The 18,653-nt window shown below is 46.4% G+C and overlaps 1 protein-coding gene across 2 annotated transcripts in view; it reads left to right on the forward strand.

Moving 5' to 3' along the window:
• The window catches only part of EDEM1 (ER degradation enhancing alpha-mannosidase like protein 1), a 29,694-nt gene extending 11,320 nt beyond the window's left edge, over nt 1-18,374 (forward strand). Inside the window, exons 4-12 of one of the 2 annotated variants that reach the window (XM_030307289.1) lie at nt 141-312; nt 1,526-1,709; nt 4,284-4,458; nt 6,053-6,173; nt 6,669-6,839; nt 8,682-8,755; nt 9,604-9,700; nt 11,818-12,021; nt 14,536-18,374. In XM_030307289.1, the coding sequence (XP_030163149.1) occupies nt 141-312; nt 1,526-1,709; nt 4,284-4,458; nt 6,053-6,173; nt 6,669-6,839; nt 8,682-8,755; nt 9,604-9,700; nt 11,818-12,021; nt 14,536-14,625 (1,288 nt within the window). In that variant the 3' untranslated portion in view covers nt 14,626-18,374. The remainder of the gene's footprint in view (nt 1-140; nt 313-1,525; nt 1,710-4,283; nt 4,459-6,052; nt 6,174-6,668; nt 6,840-8,681; nt 8,756-9,603; nt 9,701-11,817; nt 12,022-14,535) is intronic. The other variant, XM_030307290.1, reaches the window with a different exon arrangement.
• Nucleotides 18,375-18,653: the final 279 nt, after the last annotated feature.

The raw sequence follows: 18,653 nt of genomic DNA on the forward strand, positions 1-18,653 counted from the left end.
TAAATTCAGTCTCTCTGATTCTCGGCTGCTCTGAATTCACGAGGGATTTGAGGCTGCTTCTGTCCCTTGGAACTGGATTGTGTGCATTGATGAGCAACATGATTTTATTATTTTTGTGTTCTTGTCATCTTGTCTTCTAGGGTCCTAGGAAGCCTCCTTTCTGCCCACAGAATAATAACTGACTCCAAGCAGCCCTTTGGTGACATGACAATTAAGGATTATGATAATGAATTGTTGCACATGGCTCATGACCTGGCTGTGCGGCTCCTCCCGGCTTTTGAAAACACGAAGACAGGAATCCCCTATCCTCGGGTAGGTAGACTAGTTTGATGTTTCAGCATCTTCCTGAATTGAAACTCTTTAAAAAAAAAAAAGTTTATGTTTATTTATTTTTGAGAGAGAGGGAGAGACAGAGCATGAGCAGGGGAGGGGCCGAGGGAGAGGAAGACACAGAATCTGAAACAGGCTTCCGGCTCGGAGCTGTCAGCACAGAGGCCGATGCGGCGCTCGAACTCATAGACCGGGAGATCATGACCTGAGCCGAAGTCGGACACTCAGCCGACTGAGCCACCCAGGCGCCCCTAAAACTCTCTTTTGATTATTTTATTTGGAGAAAGGAGGGAGGTGATGCGGAAGAGGAAAGCTGTGTCCTAGAGACAATTTGGCCCTAAATGCGATGTAAATGTTTTCTAGTTTGTTCAGCATTTACTGAGCACCTACCGTGTGCCAGGCACACAGTGACGTACCTGATCTTTCTCTTAAAGAACTTAATGTTCCTGTGCTCAGTGTTCTTAAATTCTTCTGCATGTGAGGTTTATATCCCCTGCTACAGAATAGCATGGGGAATATGTCTTTCTTTCTGACTTGAGTACATGTCCCCAAAGACTCTGATGTGTATATTGTAAGGATCCTGGTGAATGTTCTTTGGAGTGCTTCACATGGATCTTTCAAATAAAAGCCTGCACAGCCCAACAAGTTAGCTGCTGATTTACATGCAAGATCTGGAATGAGATTATATGCTTGTGGCACCCGATTTGCTGAGCCCAGAACTCCCTTGGGAATTGAGTCAGCCTTTGACGTAACCAGCAGAGAATTGCCAGACCACAGAGCCTCAGGGATGAAACAGGCTGTCACATTCTCCCTGTGTCTCCTTTCTCTCCCAGTCTGCAATTTGTTTATGTTTGCTGAGCAGGGGTGAGTTCCTAGCAGGTCACTTAAACTTTGTAAGGGGTTCCACAGCAGAGCTCTGTTTCTAATGCCAAAGCCTGGTGCCCTGTAACCATGAAGAGAACCCACTGGAAAGAGACGGGTTAGTGAATAGCATTGTGACGATGCCCCTAAGACTTACTAAAATAAGGTGGTGGTGTTCTTATGGTCTTGTAGGTGTGACCTGGAAAGTGGTGAGCTGAGTCACACTGCAACAAGTTTGGGTCATTGGTGGAGTCTGGTGGCTGGGACATGGCCTTTTGGCCCTGGAGGGTTCCTCAAGTTTTGCCACAAATCCTTTGTCTCTTCCTGTCCCCAGGTGAACCTGAAGACTGGCGTTCCTCCCGACAGCAATAATGAGACCTGCACAGCAGGAGCTGGTTCCCTCCTGGTGGAATTTGGGATTCTGAGCCGACTCCTGGGGGATTCTACATTTGAGTGGGTGGCCAGACGTGCTGTGAAAGCCCTTTGGAACCTGCGGAGCAATGATACAGGATTATTAGGTGTGGTGGCACCTTCTCAGGCCATTGGGACTGTGTACCTACGACTCCCTTTCCTTCCCTCTTCTCTGGGGCTCTCTCCCCTCTCCACTCCTTCTGTCTTGCACCACGAATCTGACAAATGACTCCTCAGAAAGACCGGCCCTCTGTGTCTGCTGTATCGGTTTCTCTGTGGGGCTTTCTGCTGAGAGGGAGGCTGTAACATCCAATGGGAAAGAATCATGCTTTTGCTGTTTGAGGGTTCCCTTCTGATTTGAATCCTTTGGCAATTCCACTTGAAGATAATTGTTAATGGAAATGCTGTAAGAACTGCCTCTAAGGCAGATTATATTGTTTCAATCTAAATAGAGGGATTTAGAGTTACTGGTAGAGTGGCTTTCTCCTTTAAAAAAAATCTAGGCACATGGTAGGAGGTTGAAAGGCCAGATTAAACTTATATTAGGTGTTTTGGTTTTTTTTTTCCTCCTTTGTGAATGTTTGGTCAAGATGTTATTTGAAAAATTATGGGGCCGCCTGGCTGGCTCAGTTTGTTGAGCATCTGACCCTTGATTTTGGCTCAGGTCATGATCTTACAGGCTGGGGAGTTTGAGTTCCACTTTGGGTTCCTTGCTGACAGTGTGGAGCCTGCTCGGGGTTCGTTCTCTCTTTCTCTCTCTCCCCTTCTCCTTCCCCCCTCCCTTCCCCCACTCATGCTCGCATTTGTGCATGCACACACTCTCAAAATAAGTAAATAAACTTAAAAAAAAATTATTATAGGGGTGCCTGGCTGACTTAGTAGAGTGTGTGACTCGATCTCAAGGTTGTAGGTTTGAGCCCCACGTTTGGTGTAGAGATTATTTAACAATAAAATCTTTAAAAAAATTATTATGGAATGTTTCAAACATGCAGTCATAGGGAGAAAGTGTAATGAATTATAATTACCTATGGACTCATCATTCATTCTCAGTAAGTAATAGTTCTTGCTAATTCAATATTTTATTTTAAACTGTCTTATACTGAGAAATTTTTTTTGTGTCATTGAGAAGTAACTTGATTGCTTCTCCTAGAGCCATGCAATGTCATTCCAAGAGCACTACTTTTTATTTTTATTTATTTCCCCAACCTTTTTAAAATTTCAATTTTAGTTAGTTAACATGCGGTGCAATATTGCTTTTAGGAGTAGAATTCAGTGACTCATCACTTACATAGAACACCCTGTGCTCATCATAAGTGCCCTCCTTAGTGTCCATCGCCCAATTAGCCCATCCCTTACCTACTTCCGTGCAGCAATCCTCAGTTGGTTCTCTGTATTTAAGAGTCTCTTGTGGTTTGTCTCCATCTCTTCTCTCCCTGCCCTTGCCATATGTTCATCTGTTTTGTTTCTTGAATTCCACTATGAGAGAAATCATATGGTATTTGTCTTTCTCTGACTGACTTATTTCACTTAGCATAATACAGTCTCTCTCTCTCTCTCTCTCTCTCTCTCTCTCTCCGTATATATGTGTATGTGTATATATATACACACGCACATACCACATCTTCTTTATCCATTTATCAGTCAGTGGACATTTAGGCTGTCTCCATAATTTGGCTATTGCTGATAGTGCTCCTATAAACATCGGGGTGCATGTATCCCTTTGAAGGAGCATTTTTGTATCCTTTGGGTAAATACCTAATAAGAGCACTCCTTTTTAAAATGATTTTTTAAAAATAATCTCTATGCCTAGCTTGGGGATTGAACTCATGACCCCGAGGTCAAGAGTTGCACGCTTCACTGACTGAGCCAGCGAGGTGCCCTAAAAGTGATTTTTGATTATTCCTTAAGTTCTGAAATGTATTTACGAATTTGTTGTATTTAACAACAATGGTAGAAATAAAGTTGCCCAAATTGTCACCCCACCACCAGATGATTGGCCGGTGTCAGCACAAATTGTCACCTTTTAAATTTCCCATAGGTCCTTTCAGCCTGGCATTTGTAAGGTTTTTATACCTTCAACTTAAAATATGAATAAACATTTTATTCTGCGTCACATTTGGCAGTTCAGGTGTTTTCAAATTGTTGCCTTGTGTTTATAGCTACTGTCTTTAAATTCTACATCTAGTTCATTAACTCTTCCTGTGTTGGACACTTGGATTCTTTCTGTTTTTTCTTTTTTTTCCCCCATTTTACAGATAATATAAATCATACAATTCATAATTCTTGAAAACAACATAATACTTTTATTTAAAAACATTTTTTTTTCATTAAGGATAAAATTCCCAGGAATGGCAGTACTGAGTCAAAGGCTTTGAACACTCATTTGGTATTTGAAATGCACTGTTAATCTGGAAAGGCAAAATGACAAACTTATTTTTCTTTTGCCTTCAGTGTTTTCCCCATTTTTGTGCCAGTGTTTAAACACTGTATTTTCAGAAAGATCTCCTGGCTGCCTGTGCCGCTGCTGGGACCAATAAAACTGTGAGGGCCACATGTTCATCCCTTCCCTTTTCTGCCAAGGACGAGGGTGTTGAAGCACATGGGGCTGGAGGAGAAGGGCACCCTGGAGAGGGAGCTGCCCCAGGATAATTGGGCCCTGTGGGCTTCGTTTGTTTTTGCAGGCAACGTGGTGAACATTCAGACGGGCCACTGGGTCGGAAAGCAGAGCGGCTTGGGTGCTGGACTGGACTCCTTCTATGAATACCTCTTGAAGTCTTACATTCTCTTTGGAGAAAAAGAAGACCTAGAAATGTTTAATGCTGCATATCGGAGTATTCAGAACTACTTAAGAAGAGGGTGTGTGTCCCTGACATCTGTTCTCTTGCTCTATGAAACAAATAGAATGCATTCAGAAACTCCCCTACTTTTCTCAGCATGAATTTACGGGGTCTTTTGGTCTCTGCCTCAGTTGTGCACTTCCTGGCTGTTGGTCAGACATTCGAGGGTGAAGACCTGTGTTGGCTTTCTACTGTGCCATAATAATTACCCCGGAACTTAGTGGCTTAGAACAATAAACATTAGCCCACACAGTTTCTGAGGGTCTGGAAGCCAAGAGCCACGGGGCGGATCCGGGGTCTCACAAGATTGTCATCTGGCTATTGGCAGGGACTGTAGCCGTGTCAAGGATTGGTCGGGGCTGGAGGACCCACTTCTGGGCTCACTCTGGTGGTTGGCAGGCTTCCATTCCTCACTGGCTGTTGGCTCACAGCTCCTTGCCACATGGACCTCTTTGTAGACAGGTCTATGGCAGCTGGCTTCCCCCAGAGTGAGTGATCTGAGAGAGAAAGACCCAAAGTGTGCTTTCATGACCTAATTTTGGAATGACAAACCAACACTTCCATCCAGCTCTGTAGGTCCTACAGACCAACTCTCATACATTGTGGGAGGGAACCTTTGTGACTGCCAGGGGTTGGGGATCTTTGGGGCCATCGTGGAAACTGGCTGCCACAGGGAGTGACATTATGCCTGTGTTTCACTGTGGTTCTAATTGCAGATAGAGCTGTAATACAGGACAATTACTGAGTTATTTTGGTTCTTTGACTTTCCAAAGAATTGTTAGGATTGGTCTTTATCCCTAACGAGAGAAAGGACAGTTATGAACCCCCCTCCCCCCACCCCGTTTGTTTCAAACACCATTATTTGCTACTATCCAGTTGTACAATCAGGAGGGCGGAAGAGAAGTGCTGTTTGAAGCTTCTACCCCGGGCTTCTACCCCAATGTCACCTCACTCCCTTAGGTCTTTCTTTGTATGCTTTTGTATATTAAGTGTCCAGTGTAAGTGATAGCTACTGGGTTTGTGCATGCTAGGATTTTCTTAGACCCATAAGAAAGCTGTTGTAGGAATGCATAAGCTGTTGTAGGAATGCATTACGTGAGTGCTATGTTTTAGTAAGAGGCCACTTTGCCAGGGTTCAGTCCTTTTTGCTTTTTGAAGTCCCAAACTAAATTGAGAAATAATCCGTGAGTATCTTGCTCTGATGTGATCTTCCAGGCCGCTGGTGTAGGACCTCATTAGAGAAGAGACTCTTCGTGTGTGTGTAGAAGTAACTAGGCCTCCCACTCAGGTCAAATCCAACAAAGACCCATGCCGTATGCCACATTACGTGGTGGTATTCTTAAGCCTGAATATCAAGTGCTTTCTGCAATATAGAGTGAAATCCCCGGTAAGTTCCACTGGCTGACTTTGGAACTTCTTTCCTATGGCACCTGTTACTTTCTGCTAGATCCTGGTATGGACAGGTAGAGGCAGTTGATTCCCAAAGGTTTAAAGAATGAGGTAGGGGAACATGTTAACGTTGATTCCATTTGAGGTAAAGGCTGCTGGAGTAGGGCTGGAGCTCTGTCAGCAATCTCTCTTTTCACCTTTGACCGCTCTGCTTGGGTCACCAGTCGGGAAGCCTGTAACGAAGGAGAAGGAGACCCCCCGCTCTACGTCAATGTGAACATGTTCAGTGGGCAGCTGATGAACACTTGGATTGACTCGCTACAGGCTTTCTTCCCCGGCTTGCAGGTGTGTTGCGAGGAAAAAGCAATCATTTTTTCTTTCTTTCTTTAATTCTTTTCTTTTTATTCTGTTCTTTTTATGATACCAGAGCATTCTCTGGCTCCTCCGGATTTGGGAGCTTATTAGCACAATATGTCTTGATTATTCTGTTTGTGAGATTAGTCCCCAGAATGTTGAACAGAGCCACAGGAAGCAAGCACAAACCATGGTAAAAAAGTAACCGTATGTGATTTTTGGATCATCTGTCTCTTAATTGTTTATTCTTTGTTCATTGGTACAGTTAACCTGCTGTCCTGTGCAGTTCACATCAGTTTGTGTTGATGGTCACATAGGGAGGGCATCCTTTTCTCTGGGCTGCTACTTTCGGGTTGGTTTAGTCTCCACCTGTGTTTGTAGGACAGATGAGAACTGGTGGGCAGAGGGAGAGCCCAGGGCCTCTGTGTTCTGCCTTGCCACGCTGAGAAAAGTGTCTTAGCCTAGTGACCTGTGTCTGCTCCTCAGGTTCTGATAGGAGACGTGGAAGATGCCATCTGCCTCCATGCCTTTTACTACGCCATATGGAAACGCTACGGGGCCCTCCCTGAGAGGTATAACTGGCAGCTACAGGCCCCTGACGTGCTCTTCTACCCGCTGAGACCAGAGTTAGTGGAATCTACGTATCTACTGTACCAGGTACTAGGCTTTGTTGACCAGTAGTTTGTGTTTAAATGCTAGCAGGACTCGTAGCAGTTGGGTTTTAGCACACATTTACTTATTGGTGGAGAATTGTGCTCTTCATAGTGACTCTGATACAGCTACTGCCTGACCGTGGGCTTGTCAGTGTTCCACGTGTTCATGGTCCCACAGGACAGAGAAGGCATCTGCGGCCACACGTGTCGTTGAGTCTAACCTTCTGCAAAGCTGAGCATGCCCGTACCATAGGACTTTTCTCTCACGCCCTCAAACATTAGAGAGGATTTAGTACTCGGTGTTTACCGGATCTGTTTGGCCAGATAACTCTTTTTTGGGCTACAGTTCTGTACTCATGCACGGTGGAACCCTGGTCTGTGTAATAATTATTCAGACAAAAGGAATTCTTTTTCTTGGTAAAGGGAATCCTCTGGGATTCATCTGAATGCCTATTTTTGTTTAACGCTTAAAAAAAAGTATAGCATTCATTTTTCCATGCAATTCAGTGCCAGAGGGAATGTCACTTTAACTGTGAGGTCTGCCCTGCAGGCTGAGGCAGGTGTTTGTCTGTCTGTGCACACGGAGCATCTGCACGTGTTCACAGGTCCTGCAGCTTTCTACAGAGACGGCCTTCAGTGCACTTCAGTAGACCTGTAACAGACGCCCACAGTGGGCAAGCCCTCACAAGAAGATACTTAGTTTCATGACTTCTGAGAGTAGGATTAAGACTCTGGTTTAGATTTATTAAAATAATAATAATAATAACGCTAAAGCCTTGCCCTCTGCTTCTAGATGAAAAAAGGGAGAAATGCTATGAACCTGGTCATAGTCCTTGAGTGTAAAGAGAGCCCTCGTGAGTTTTAGATGACCTCTCAGACAAGGAAGAGATAGCCTCTGAGCTGGCTTCTCTGAGCTGGGTGGGCGGTCAGGCTGCACGTGCTGTGAGGAAGTCATGCCTCGAACCGCTCGAGTCCTCCTCCTAAGCTGCCTGAGTCCTCCCCCTAAGCTTAGGTCTGTTGCCTCTGGGTTTACACCTCTTGATTTCTGTCCTTGTGTCTTTCCTGTTTTCAGCTTCTTCCTTGCGTTGTCTGTTCTCTCAGAATCCACAGAAATGTCCGGCTTCGTGTCCCTGCCTTCTGAGCCATCTCCCTGTCCTCCCCTTACGCGCAGCCTGCTACCTTACTAGCGGTTTGCATTGCTGCTGCAGGTTGGCACTGGGCACGACTTAAAGGCGATCCCTAACTTTTAAACCGTCTGTGGGGTACAGGTCTCATCTTCTCAGAGAATTGTTTTCCTAAAGAAACCATCTGCAAACATGTGACAGCAGAGTAAGGAGCCCCAGGGACTAGGTTCTCAGGGCAGCTGGAGAGCAAAGTGTGGGGGCCTCCTGTGTGAAAGCCTTCTTGTTCTTGTTAGCTTTTCCCGGGAAGGCCCTAAGTGGATTGGGGGCAAGATCCTGCTTCCCTGGGCCTGCATCTTAAGTTGCTAGAGAGTTCCGAGGCAAGATAGAATTAGATTGGTTCTCCCATGTGGTACTGTCCGTGAGGCATTATTTCTGATCACGACGGGGATCAGGGGCACCCAAGCAGGGTATTGGTCTGTCCTCAGACAGATTGTCTTAGCCCTGGTTAAGGTGAAACACATTGTAGATGCACTTTGACGTGAGCAATGGAACACCTTAGTCCTGTTACATTTGCGACCCTTCCAGATAAAGTGAGCTGGGCGCTGCACCTGCTTCCGGCCAGTGACTCACCTGCTCGGGAGATACCTGCAGTCGCTGTGATGTTTGTTGATGGCATGTTTTCCAGGCCCTTGCTGGATCACATTCTCTCGTGTTCTCTCTAGGCAACCAAGAATCCCTTCTACCTCCATGTAGGAATGGATATCCTGCAGAGTCTGGAAAAGTACACAAAAGTCAAGTTAGTTTTCTAAGTTCCTTCCTTTTTTCTGGCCCTTTTGATTTATTTTCAGTCGTTTTGGGGAAATATTCCACTTTGCACTTTAATTTATAAAACAGGTCAGTACTGTTAATTCTGTAGGGAAATTGCCTACTGTTTGTGTGGCAGGACTGGTCCATTATAATGGGAATTACTTTTTATTACCTTTTTTTTCCCCCGTAAGGTTCCAGCAGACTATGTATGTTCTTTTTAGTAATTTATTTTCCCTAGTTATACAAATACATGTGCTAAAAAGTTTAGGGAGTACAGAAAACATGGAGGTAGAATATTATCACTGTATTCTCCACGTGCAGATAACCACAGTCCACATTTAAGTGTATATACTTTTTTATATATTTATATGCATAATGTGTTTATGTGTGTGTATATAAAAAAATCTCTATATTTCAGTTTTGTGACCTGCCTTTTCACCTAGCAGTATAAGTATTTTCTTACAAAATAGTATTTTAGACTGTCCAATGATAAGTCAGTTCTACAGGTACTGGGACAAAAAAATTTCATTCAGTCCTAAATTTGCTGCCTGTCATTTTCTTGGTGTCACATTAAGCAGTTGGCATGTCCCATCCACCACCCCCACTCTCTCTTCCCCCTACACCTAACCTGATGATTTAGCAGCCAAGCCACATTTTAATGAATTTGCAAATAATTTCTGGGCTAAAAAAAGGATACCTCTTCAACCTAACCTAATTTGCTTTTCGTATGGCATTTGATAATTTGGTTGATTACTCCAAATTACTATTTTTGCTTTTCAAATCAATAAGCAAGTAGGAAGGAGCAGAGGCAGGACTAACTGGAAAATTGTTTTGTAGGTGTGGGTATGCTACGTTGCATCACGTCATAGATAAATCCAAAGAGGACCGGATGGAGAGCTTCTTTCTCAGCGAGACCTGTAAATACTTGTACTTGGTATGTGTGTTACAGGGTTATAACCAAGAAATTTTTTTTTTTTTTAATGTTTATTTATTTATTTTGAAAGAGAGAGGGAGCAGGGGAGGGGCAGAGAGAGCAGGAGAGAGAGAATCCCAAACAAGCCCCGTGCTGCCAGTGCAGAGCCCGAAATCAAGAGTCTGGGGCTTAACCCCAGGTGCCCCAAGCCAGGAAATGTGGATCACTGCTTGGAGCAAGCATTCATTCAGAGTTCTGTCCAAGCACATACTCCCTGGGCACTGCTCCGGGCTGCACATGTGCTGGCCTGGAGACACAGTACTGTGCACACAAGAGCATATTGCCGTCCTCCACCCTGGTTTCCAATGCTGTGGTGCTTGGGACAGGTTCCCACGAGGACGAGAGCAGTGTCTGTAGCTCTTACGTCTCTCGATGTGTGTGAGTTTGGCTGAGACCCCCAGCCCGGCTGGCTCTCTGTCCACACACACATACTCTCGTGTGTGCGGAGAGCGACAGAATCACGGGCCCTGGAAGAAACCTTGAAGGGGTCATCTTGTCAGCGTTCATTCTTCCCCTCACGGGAGCTGCTGTCTTCGTGGAGAGGCAGGTGTGACTTGCCTGGATTTTCGGGGTGACTGCATGGCGGAGCAGAGGCTTCAGGCCCGGTCCGGACTCCTTCTTCAGTGCTCTTCCCCCTTCCCTGCTCTCCTCCTGCTCACACGCATGGTGGTGGTGTGTGTGGGTACCTACCTACTGTCCTGCCTTGTCTGCCACTCTACTCACTGTGGCTGCATACCAAAGGCTGCTTCCTCAGGGCACAGAGTGTCAGGGTACCCGTTGGGGAAACAGTGAGGGGGCTGAGATTCAAAGGTAATCGAGCAGTGGTGATAGGCTGTGTTATTAAGGCCACTGGTTCCCAGGCCTTGGGGCCAGCTGGATCAGAATCACCCTGGGGCCCTTGTTAAAATTACAGCCCTGTTGAATCAGAATCTTTACATTTTAGATTCAGAAGTGGGCTTGAGAATCTGTAATTTTGACAAGTGGCTTGTGATTCTGCACAAAGCCAGGGTTTGGAACTTCCAGTCTAATCTGGTGTGACTTCACAGAAGACTGCAGAGGGGGCGTGTCCACCAGCAGGCCACATGGCCCATGGCATGATGGCTGTCCTGCTGTCAGACCCCCGTGGGGGCCTAGGTCTCCCTGTCAGAGCACGCCTTGGACTTGGAGCCAGGCCGGCCGCTGCAGGCTGATGGGAGCCCTGCACGCATCCCTGTCCAGCAGCCATTGGTGCATGGGGTGTGCACCAGAGTGAGGGAGGGAGATCCCCTAGGCCATTCTAGAGGAAAGAGCTCAGGGTCTGGGGCCAGAAAACCTAGGCCTACCGCATTCTTCCTTAGCTGTGGAAACAGACCAGCCATGCTGAGTCTTTCCTTATCTGTAGAATACTTCAGGTGACTGTAAGGTTTCTTACGTCACCAAGATTCCTGTTCTGAGCGTTGGCTCATTTAGCATTTAGTGGACACCTGCCTTCTCCACCCACCGACCTGTCCCCTCTTCGGTTAGGTGTTCTTTCTGGACACTCCTGCTGCACGCCTCCTGTTGAAGGAGGGCACTGCCCTGTGTGCCTCTGTCCTCAGGGTCTGGCCCGTGTTCGGACAGGAAGCAATGGGATGGTGGTACAGGGTCAGGCTCTGTGCCAGACCCTGGGATAGGGTGAAGGCGTGTGCATCCTCCCTTCCAGCATTTTCCAGTTAGGGCCTAGGTGTGTGTGAGGTGGGTGGTGGTTCTAGAATTCCAGTGTCAGAACTCTCAGGGGAGCCTTGGAGGGGAGATCATCCTGAGAGCTTTTACAGACTATTCAAGTTTGGGTCTCAGCCCTCAGATTTCTCAGTCTTTAGGTCTGAGCAGGGTGGGATGGGATGGGAGACATTCAGGCATTTGGGTTTAAACAAAACTGGTGATTCTGTTTGCAGCCAGAATTGGGAACCACCTTTTCACCCATTTGTTGCTGAAAAGCCTGAGGACCCAGCAAATTCTGCTCCCTGAGTAGTCTGGGACACTGTCTCTGGAGTTAGTTCCCAAAGTGCTACAGTTACATTTCTTTTCTTTTCTTTTCTTTTTTTTTCCTTTCCCACCAGCTATTTGATGAGGAGAATCCAGTCCACAAATCTGGAACCAAATACATGTTTACAACTGAGGGACACATTGTATCTGTGGACAAACATCTTCGGGAATCACCCTGGAAGGAATTCTTTTCTGAAGACGGAGGGCAGGACCAAGAGGGAAAGTCTGTGCACAGGCCTAAATCTCCTGAGTTAAAAGTCATCAATTCCAGCTCCAATGTAAGTGGCTTTCTCCAGTGGTGGTTTCTGTGTGGAAGAGGAGAAAATAATACAAATTGGTCATTTAGAGTCCCTGACAGAAGATTGGTGGCACACTGAGACTGGGTCGTCTGAGAAGAGTTTCACGAAAGACCCTTAACGTAGATAGTGTAGATAGCGTCAGGGCGCAGGGAACCATGGGAGCAGTGTCTCATTGTCCTAGCTGCAGGGGCTCGTGGCTCCAGGAACCGGGGTAGGGAGAGGCGTGCTGGAGGGGGCAGTCTCCTGGCAGAAGCCATATTCCGAGCTGGCCTCAGTGACCTTGCAGGAAGGGAGCCAGCAGAGTAAACACTGACCATTGTGCTTCCTTCTAATCTGCTGGAGCCCCTCGTTGGCTGCGTGCACCAGAAGGCAGAGGCCACTGCGACCTTTCGACCTCTGGGTATAATCTGCCAGCTTGGCCTCTGGCACCAGAGCAGGATGGGGAAGGAGAGTGATTTGGAAGGACAAAAGGAAGAGATCCAGCCAAATCACTGAGCAGCAGGGGAGGGAAAAAACGCAGTCATCAGTCATCCTGATTTTTAATGAAATGCTCTTTGAGGTGCAGAAGAACCCAGTTTCGTTTAAAGCAGGGTTTCACTAAGCATGCCTCCCTCCATCATCCTGGTAAGTACTGGGAAAGATTTGGAAATGAGTCCTGGAGTTTCTGGTAGGAGTCCTAGGTTAGTTGTGTTGGTTTGAAGCAAATAGGATGGTTTGTAAGCGAGGATGCGGAAAGAGGCATCAGTCGAAATACCAAACCACGTTACCCCACGGTGCAGTGGATGCCACCTGTCTTCCCAGAAAAAGCCTCTATTGTCAAGATTCCTACCACCCAGCCCCACACTGCCTTGGTGAGGGACACCCCTTCATCCCAGGCTCCTTAATGGTCCTGCTGAAGGTCTTTACCATCAGTCTGTGAACTGTGTGGACAGCCCAGCACAGAAGTGAGTCCCCCAAATCTCCGTAAGGCCGTGGAGTGTAGATTAGGTGAATACGGGCCTAATTGAGAAGGAAAGGGGAGCAGGAGAGTTAGGAGGACAGAGATATTAATAAGTCACCTTTTGCATGTAATGCGTACAGTTGCCCAGGCCCCTTTTCCAGGTGGTCGTGTGGGTGAATTTCTCACAGCAGCCTCGTGAGGTTAGGTGCTTGGTATCCCCACTCGACAAGTGGAGAAAGGGAGGCACAGAGAGATTCAGGTTGCGAGGTGGAGGCAGGAGATGGACTGGAAGGATACTCATCTGTTGGCGCATCCCAGGGGCCCCAGTGGGCTCCCCGCCCCGGGTGTTTGTCACTAAGGCACCGCGTGCGTGAAGTGCTGGTGAAACAGAGGAGCTAATCTCCCAGGGAAGATAAAAATAGGCTTCATCATGGAGGCTGCTTTTCAGAAGTTCCTAGAAGGGTGAGGAGAAGCTTCCCAGGAAGGGGTGTTCAGGCAGCAGGAATAGCACCTACAGATGCCTGGCTGGGGAGCTTTGGGACCCACTGAAGGGCCTGCCGGCCTTGATCTCACGAGGATGGGGAGTAGGGCATGGGGGAGTCAAGTTCAGAGCAGTGAGTGGGAGTGTGTGTCTTTGGGGACAAGTGTGTAATGAACGGATGTTTGCAGACAAATGTGTTTGGTTTACAGACTCGCACCTCATTTGAGGGGGTAAAAAGCTCTCTCAAGCATGTAGGTTTTAGCTGTGGATCCGAGAACCATAAACTCAGAAAAACCACCCACAGCTGACTCTTGAACAACGCAGGTCTGAACTGCATGCAGGTGTTTTTTGATAAATACGGTGCAGTCCTGCAAGTGTATTTTCTCTTCCTTATGGTTTTCCTAGTAACATTTTCTATCCTGTAGCTTATTTTAATGTAAGAATGGAGTATGTAATACACACACCATACAAAATTCGTGTTCATTGATTGTTGTTACCAGTAAGGCTTCCAGTCAACCGTGGGCTGTTGGTTGGTAGGGAAGCAGAAGTTACATGTGGGTTTTTGACCGCTCTGGGGGGCCGTGCCCCAAGCCCTGCAATGTTCAAGGGCCAGTTGTGTTTTCGAATAGCCGAGGTGTTTTCTGAAATTCTGGGTGGATTAAATGAAGGCCCCAAGGGGATGAACTTTTCGTCCCGGTCACTCTGCCCTTGGGCACATGTCCTTTAGCTGCCCTGAGTCTCCATTTCTTCACTTGGGAAGACATTAAATTATATCAGTGGTCCTCACCTGGTGTGGTTTTCTCCTCACAGAGGAGGTTTTCTCCTCTGTTCAATGGAACAGAGTCTGGAGACAATCTTGGTTGTCACACTAGGGGAGCAGGGGCTTGGGGGCGTCTAGCGGGAGACAGCAGGGATGCTGCTAACCATCCTGCGGCGCACAAGATGGCCCCCATGACAACGGTGTGCAGATTGACAAACCCTGGTTTAGGTCATCCACCTGCGTTTCCTGGGCAATTAATACCTGGATTTTTAATTCCAAGTTGACAGTTTTCCTCTTCTGTTTTCTTCCTAGTGCAATCGTGTTCCTGACGAGAGGAGATACTCCCTGCCCTTAAAGAGCATCTACATGAGACAGATTGACCAGATGGTTGGCCTGATTTGAGGTGCTCTCCTCCGTGTGGCCGCATCGGAAACCGGACGTAAACAGCTGAACCCAGGCCATGCCGAGATACGTTCTGAAGTGGAAGTGGGTGGCAGTCTGGCCGTCCACGACGGTGTTGGCATTTCTGGCTGGCTCCGTACACACGTCTAGCAGAATCGTGCATACGCTAGTGTTTCTCTTCTGTTCAATAAAACGCCCTGTTTTTCTTAAGGATATAATTGGAAGTAAGAAGGTACACAGAAGTTGGCTTCCTATGACATGCTGATTTCCTAAGCACAGTGTGGATGGGGCATCTTTGGATGGATCTTCCTAGCCTCACCCTTTGGAATCCAACGAGTGTGTTCCCGTCTCCGGCACTTGTGACTGCAGTATTGCTACCTCTCTGTTAGAGGACTGTGAACGAAATTTCCGTGCAAAGGGCCTGAGGTTCATCCCTATTTATTGCATTTTGTTATCCTTTCTCTCTCTCACTAGATAATTGGGCTCTCCCTCCACCTATGATTTGGGATCACATGGGGGAAAACCCCCGAGTTATTCATTTGCATCCCCAGTAATCTTCACAGTGTTATGAGTTAATTGCTTATGAATAACTTTGACCTGAATTTCAAAAGGCAGTCTCTTAAGTTGTCACAAGGCTAGATCTTTTGGACGGTGTATTACATTTATTTTGAACTTACCTGAGGAGCTCCTGTAGTTCCATAACCAGGTGCCTTTTAGGGGGAGAGAAATACCTAAGAATGTCTGAGCTTCCCTCTGTGTTGTATATACTAACCAAGGATTCTCAGTTCTGACTGTGTTTGGGTTAGAATTGTGTTTTGTTTTTGTTTTCTGTGTCTAGTGCCAATTAGCTAAGTCAGGGAGGAAGAAATGATCAGATGACTCTCTGGCCCCCTTGAGCCGTTTCTCTGTGTAACACAGGCGTTAGATTAGTGCCTTATTCGATTTTGGTGGGGGCTGCTGGTCGTCACAGCTGCTGGCACGCTTGTAACAGGCTTGTTTTGTATTGCCACATGGTGGGACCACAGTGAAAGGGGGATGGGATGAGTATTACGAAGACTGGAAAATTCTTGGCCGGTCCTTGACTTTCAGCCTGATATTTTTAAGCAAACCTACATTAGGAGGAAGTTGTGCTCAAACGCCTTCTTTGTTGTTTTCTTAGCCAGAACAGAAGTATCTGTCTTTGAACTTACACTGAATACTCATACGAAGCAGAGGTGGATTTGAACCCTCAGCCTGGCTTCGTGTAACATCTGAGGTTGAAATGAACCCCAGTAGAAAGGCTGGGAAGTCTCTTGAACACCTCCACCCTCACCTGTCATGTTGTGCACCTGTCCCTGCTTGCACACTTCCAACGATTTCCCGTTCATCTTTTTAAAACTAGAAGTGTGGTCTAAGCCATTGCATATCAATCAAAGGGAAAGATTTTATTCCTTTTTGAAAATTTAAGTGTTACTTTTTTTTTTTTTTTTTTTAAAGACAGAATTCAGTTCTTGGAGATTTTTAAAAAAAGGATTTTCAGTAATAAATGTGTCACCTCTACCTTTTAAATATTTACTATGCAAATTGTTTTAAAGTAAACACAATCAAATGCTTCTGTCTTAACTTTTTTCTTCTTTTCAGAGGCATTCTCTTTATCGACCTTGTCTTATCTACTGAATAGAAAATTTTCTTTGAGAATATATTTTAATTGTTTTCTTTGACTCAGTCAAATCAAAATGCCGCATTTACAGACACATGTGCACACAGGCCCAAGTGTCCCTGTAGCTCTTCTCCAGGCACATTGACGTGGGACTATAAATGGCCCATTTGGGAGGATGGGGCACATCAGGGAGGAAAGTGGGTCCTCCATGCATCTGCCCTCTCTCATGGCCTTGCTGGGTTCCCTCTCCAGCTTCTGTGACAACATTGATGTGTGGCATTCTGACATCACCCTCTCCTCCAGGCCCTTAACCTGTCACCTGCTCTGGTGTTGCAGCCCCCTCGTGCTCAGGAGTGGGGATGTGTGCCTGAGTGCTGCTGATGTACCCCAGGGGCTGGAGGCGGCCCGGGAGGTGTCTTGCACGGAGTCAAGACCCTCTTGCCTTTTGGGCACTGCCTTGTACCAGTTGGCGAGCCTGAGGGTGAGCGACATACTGTGGACTCATCCTGGTGGTTGAGCTCGCAGACTGCCCGGTCCAGAGTGATGCTGTCTAGTCCGTGCTCTGTGGGGCTACATGCAGATGAGCGCCTAGTGCCAGCCACGAAACGAAGGTTCTTTTAGCCAACTTCAAAACTTGCTCGTGTTCTGGTTGGAGATCAGAATGTCCACAGCTGTGTTACATCTTGCAGGGCTTTTGCTGTGTCTTTTATTCTGTGTCGCAGGATATGGGGTAGAGAAAGGCGGAGGGGGGAGTGCTTTGCCCCAGGACTGCCCTGATTCTGAATGGATGCCATCCTTTGGAACAGCCGTGGGCCTGCATCAACCTCAAGTTCCCCTGTGTAGCCAGGGTCTAGAGTCTGCTCTGGTCGACGTGAGGAAGATGGTCTTAACAGAACTGCTGTAGAAAGCTGCCTGGTAGTTAGGCTGGGTGGAGTCTGAATCGCCTCCCACAAAGTTCTAAATCGGTACAGGGCAGGCTCAGTGTGACAGGGAACTCTCATTTCCTGAGGAGTAGGTGACGAAGGAAGTCTGGCTTACAGTTGCGCTGGCTTTTGTGAAGAACCAGCTTCCATTTGCACATCCGTCCTGCCGTTAGTTCCACCGGAACTTGGTCTGTGCGATTGAATCCCAGGTTCTCAGGCCGTCCCGGATCGGGGCGGGGGCACACACACGTCACTGAAGTCGTTGTTGTTCATGCACCAAGGTGGTGTCTGTGCAGGTGAATTTTAGAGGAGGGTCTGTATACAGTCTGAGGGCCTGAACCTGTTTCCCTCACCTTCTGTCCCCTCCCCGACCAAAGAAAGCCTCTTAGCTATTTTCTTAGCTCAGTTTACTGAATGATTGCAGACAGTCATCCTTTGCTTTGGATCTTGTGGAATTAGCATCAGACATCCTTTTCTTCTTTCTGGAGGGCTCCGGGGGTCTTTCTCTTTTGACACTTTCAAACTGAACGGTGAAAAGGTAGGGTGCATGATTGCTCTAACCAGAGTGCCTGAGCAGGGACTTCTGAAGAAAATCTTGGTCTTTCCTTTTCCGTTCCCAGACATCCAGCTCCTTCTGTAGTGCCTGTTCCCTGCAGGGCAGGGACCCTTGTGAAAGAGAGAGGGTGGGCTGGCTGGGTTGTGTGTCCCCAGGTTTTGCAGGGCTCAGGGTTCTGTTCCTGCTTGAGTTTGGACGTGACTCTGGGAAAATGTACCTGTGGACCTTCCTGATTCCTTACCCCCTTTCCTTCTTTCTGAGAGGCAGAGAAATACTATTTTTTAAAAGGTATTTTGTTTTAGTTTTAAATAGCAAAACACAAGCTGCATTTTTATTTATTATGCACAAGAAAGGTAAATCTGTTTTTACAAAAAAATCTGGAGTTGGAAACTCTGGGAAAACCAATTAAAACATACACATGCTTCTCTCTCTGTAATGTGCAATATGCTTTGCAACTATAGATGATATTTTATGTTTAATCTGTAAATAAGAAATGTATTTAAATTAAGAGGGAGCTTTTTGTAAAAGGACCAAATGTTCTTTTATAAATGTACTAAGAAATATCTTGTTCTTAGAAATTTATTAGGATTTTTATGAATAATTTTTATTAAAAGATTCTTTTTTTTTTGAATTGTCTTTTTGTTTCTCCTTTATAAACTCACACGTACACATTACATGCAGGACAAACCAGGGGGGAAACCCTTTAAAAGGAAACCATAAAGCCAGATGATAACTTTATTTTGTGTGTTTTTTGTTTTTCACAGCTGAGCCCTGACTAATACCACTCTGTTTTTGTCTGTCACACGTTCCATTTACCTGTCCTTCCCATGTGGGTGAGAGCCACACGTAATGATTTTTGTCCTGTCTCTGCCCTCCTCTCTGCATTAGCCTCCTTTGTCCCAGCCACTGA

This window comes from Lynx canadensis, chromosome A2, assembly GCF_007474595.2.
Source record: "Lynx canadensis isolate LIC74 chromosome A2, mLynCan4.pri.v2, whole genome shotgun sequence".
NCBI classification, from domain to species: domain Eukaryota; kingdom Metazoa; phylum Chordata; class Mammalia; order Carnivora; family Felidae; genus Lynx; species Lynx canadensis.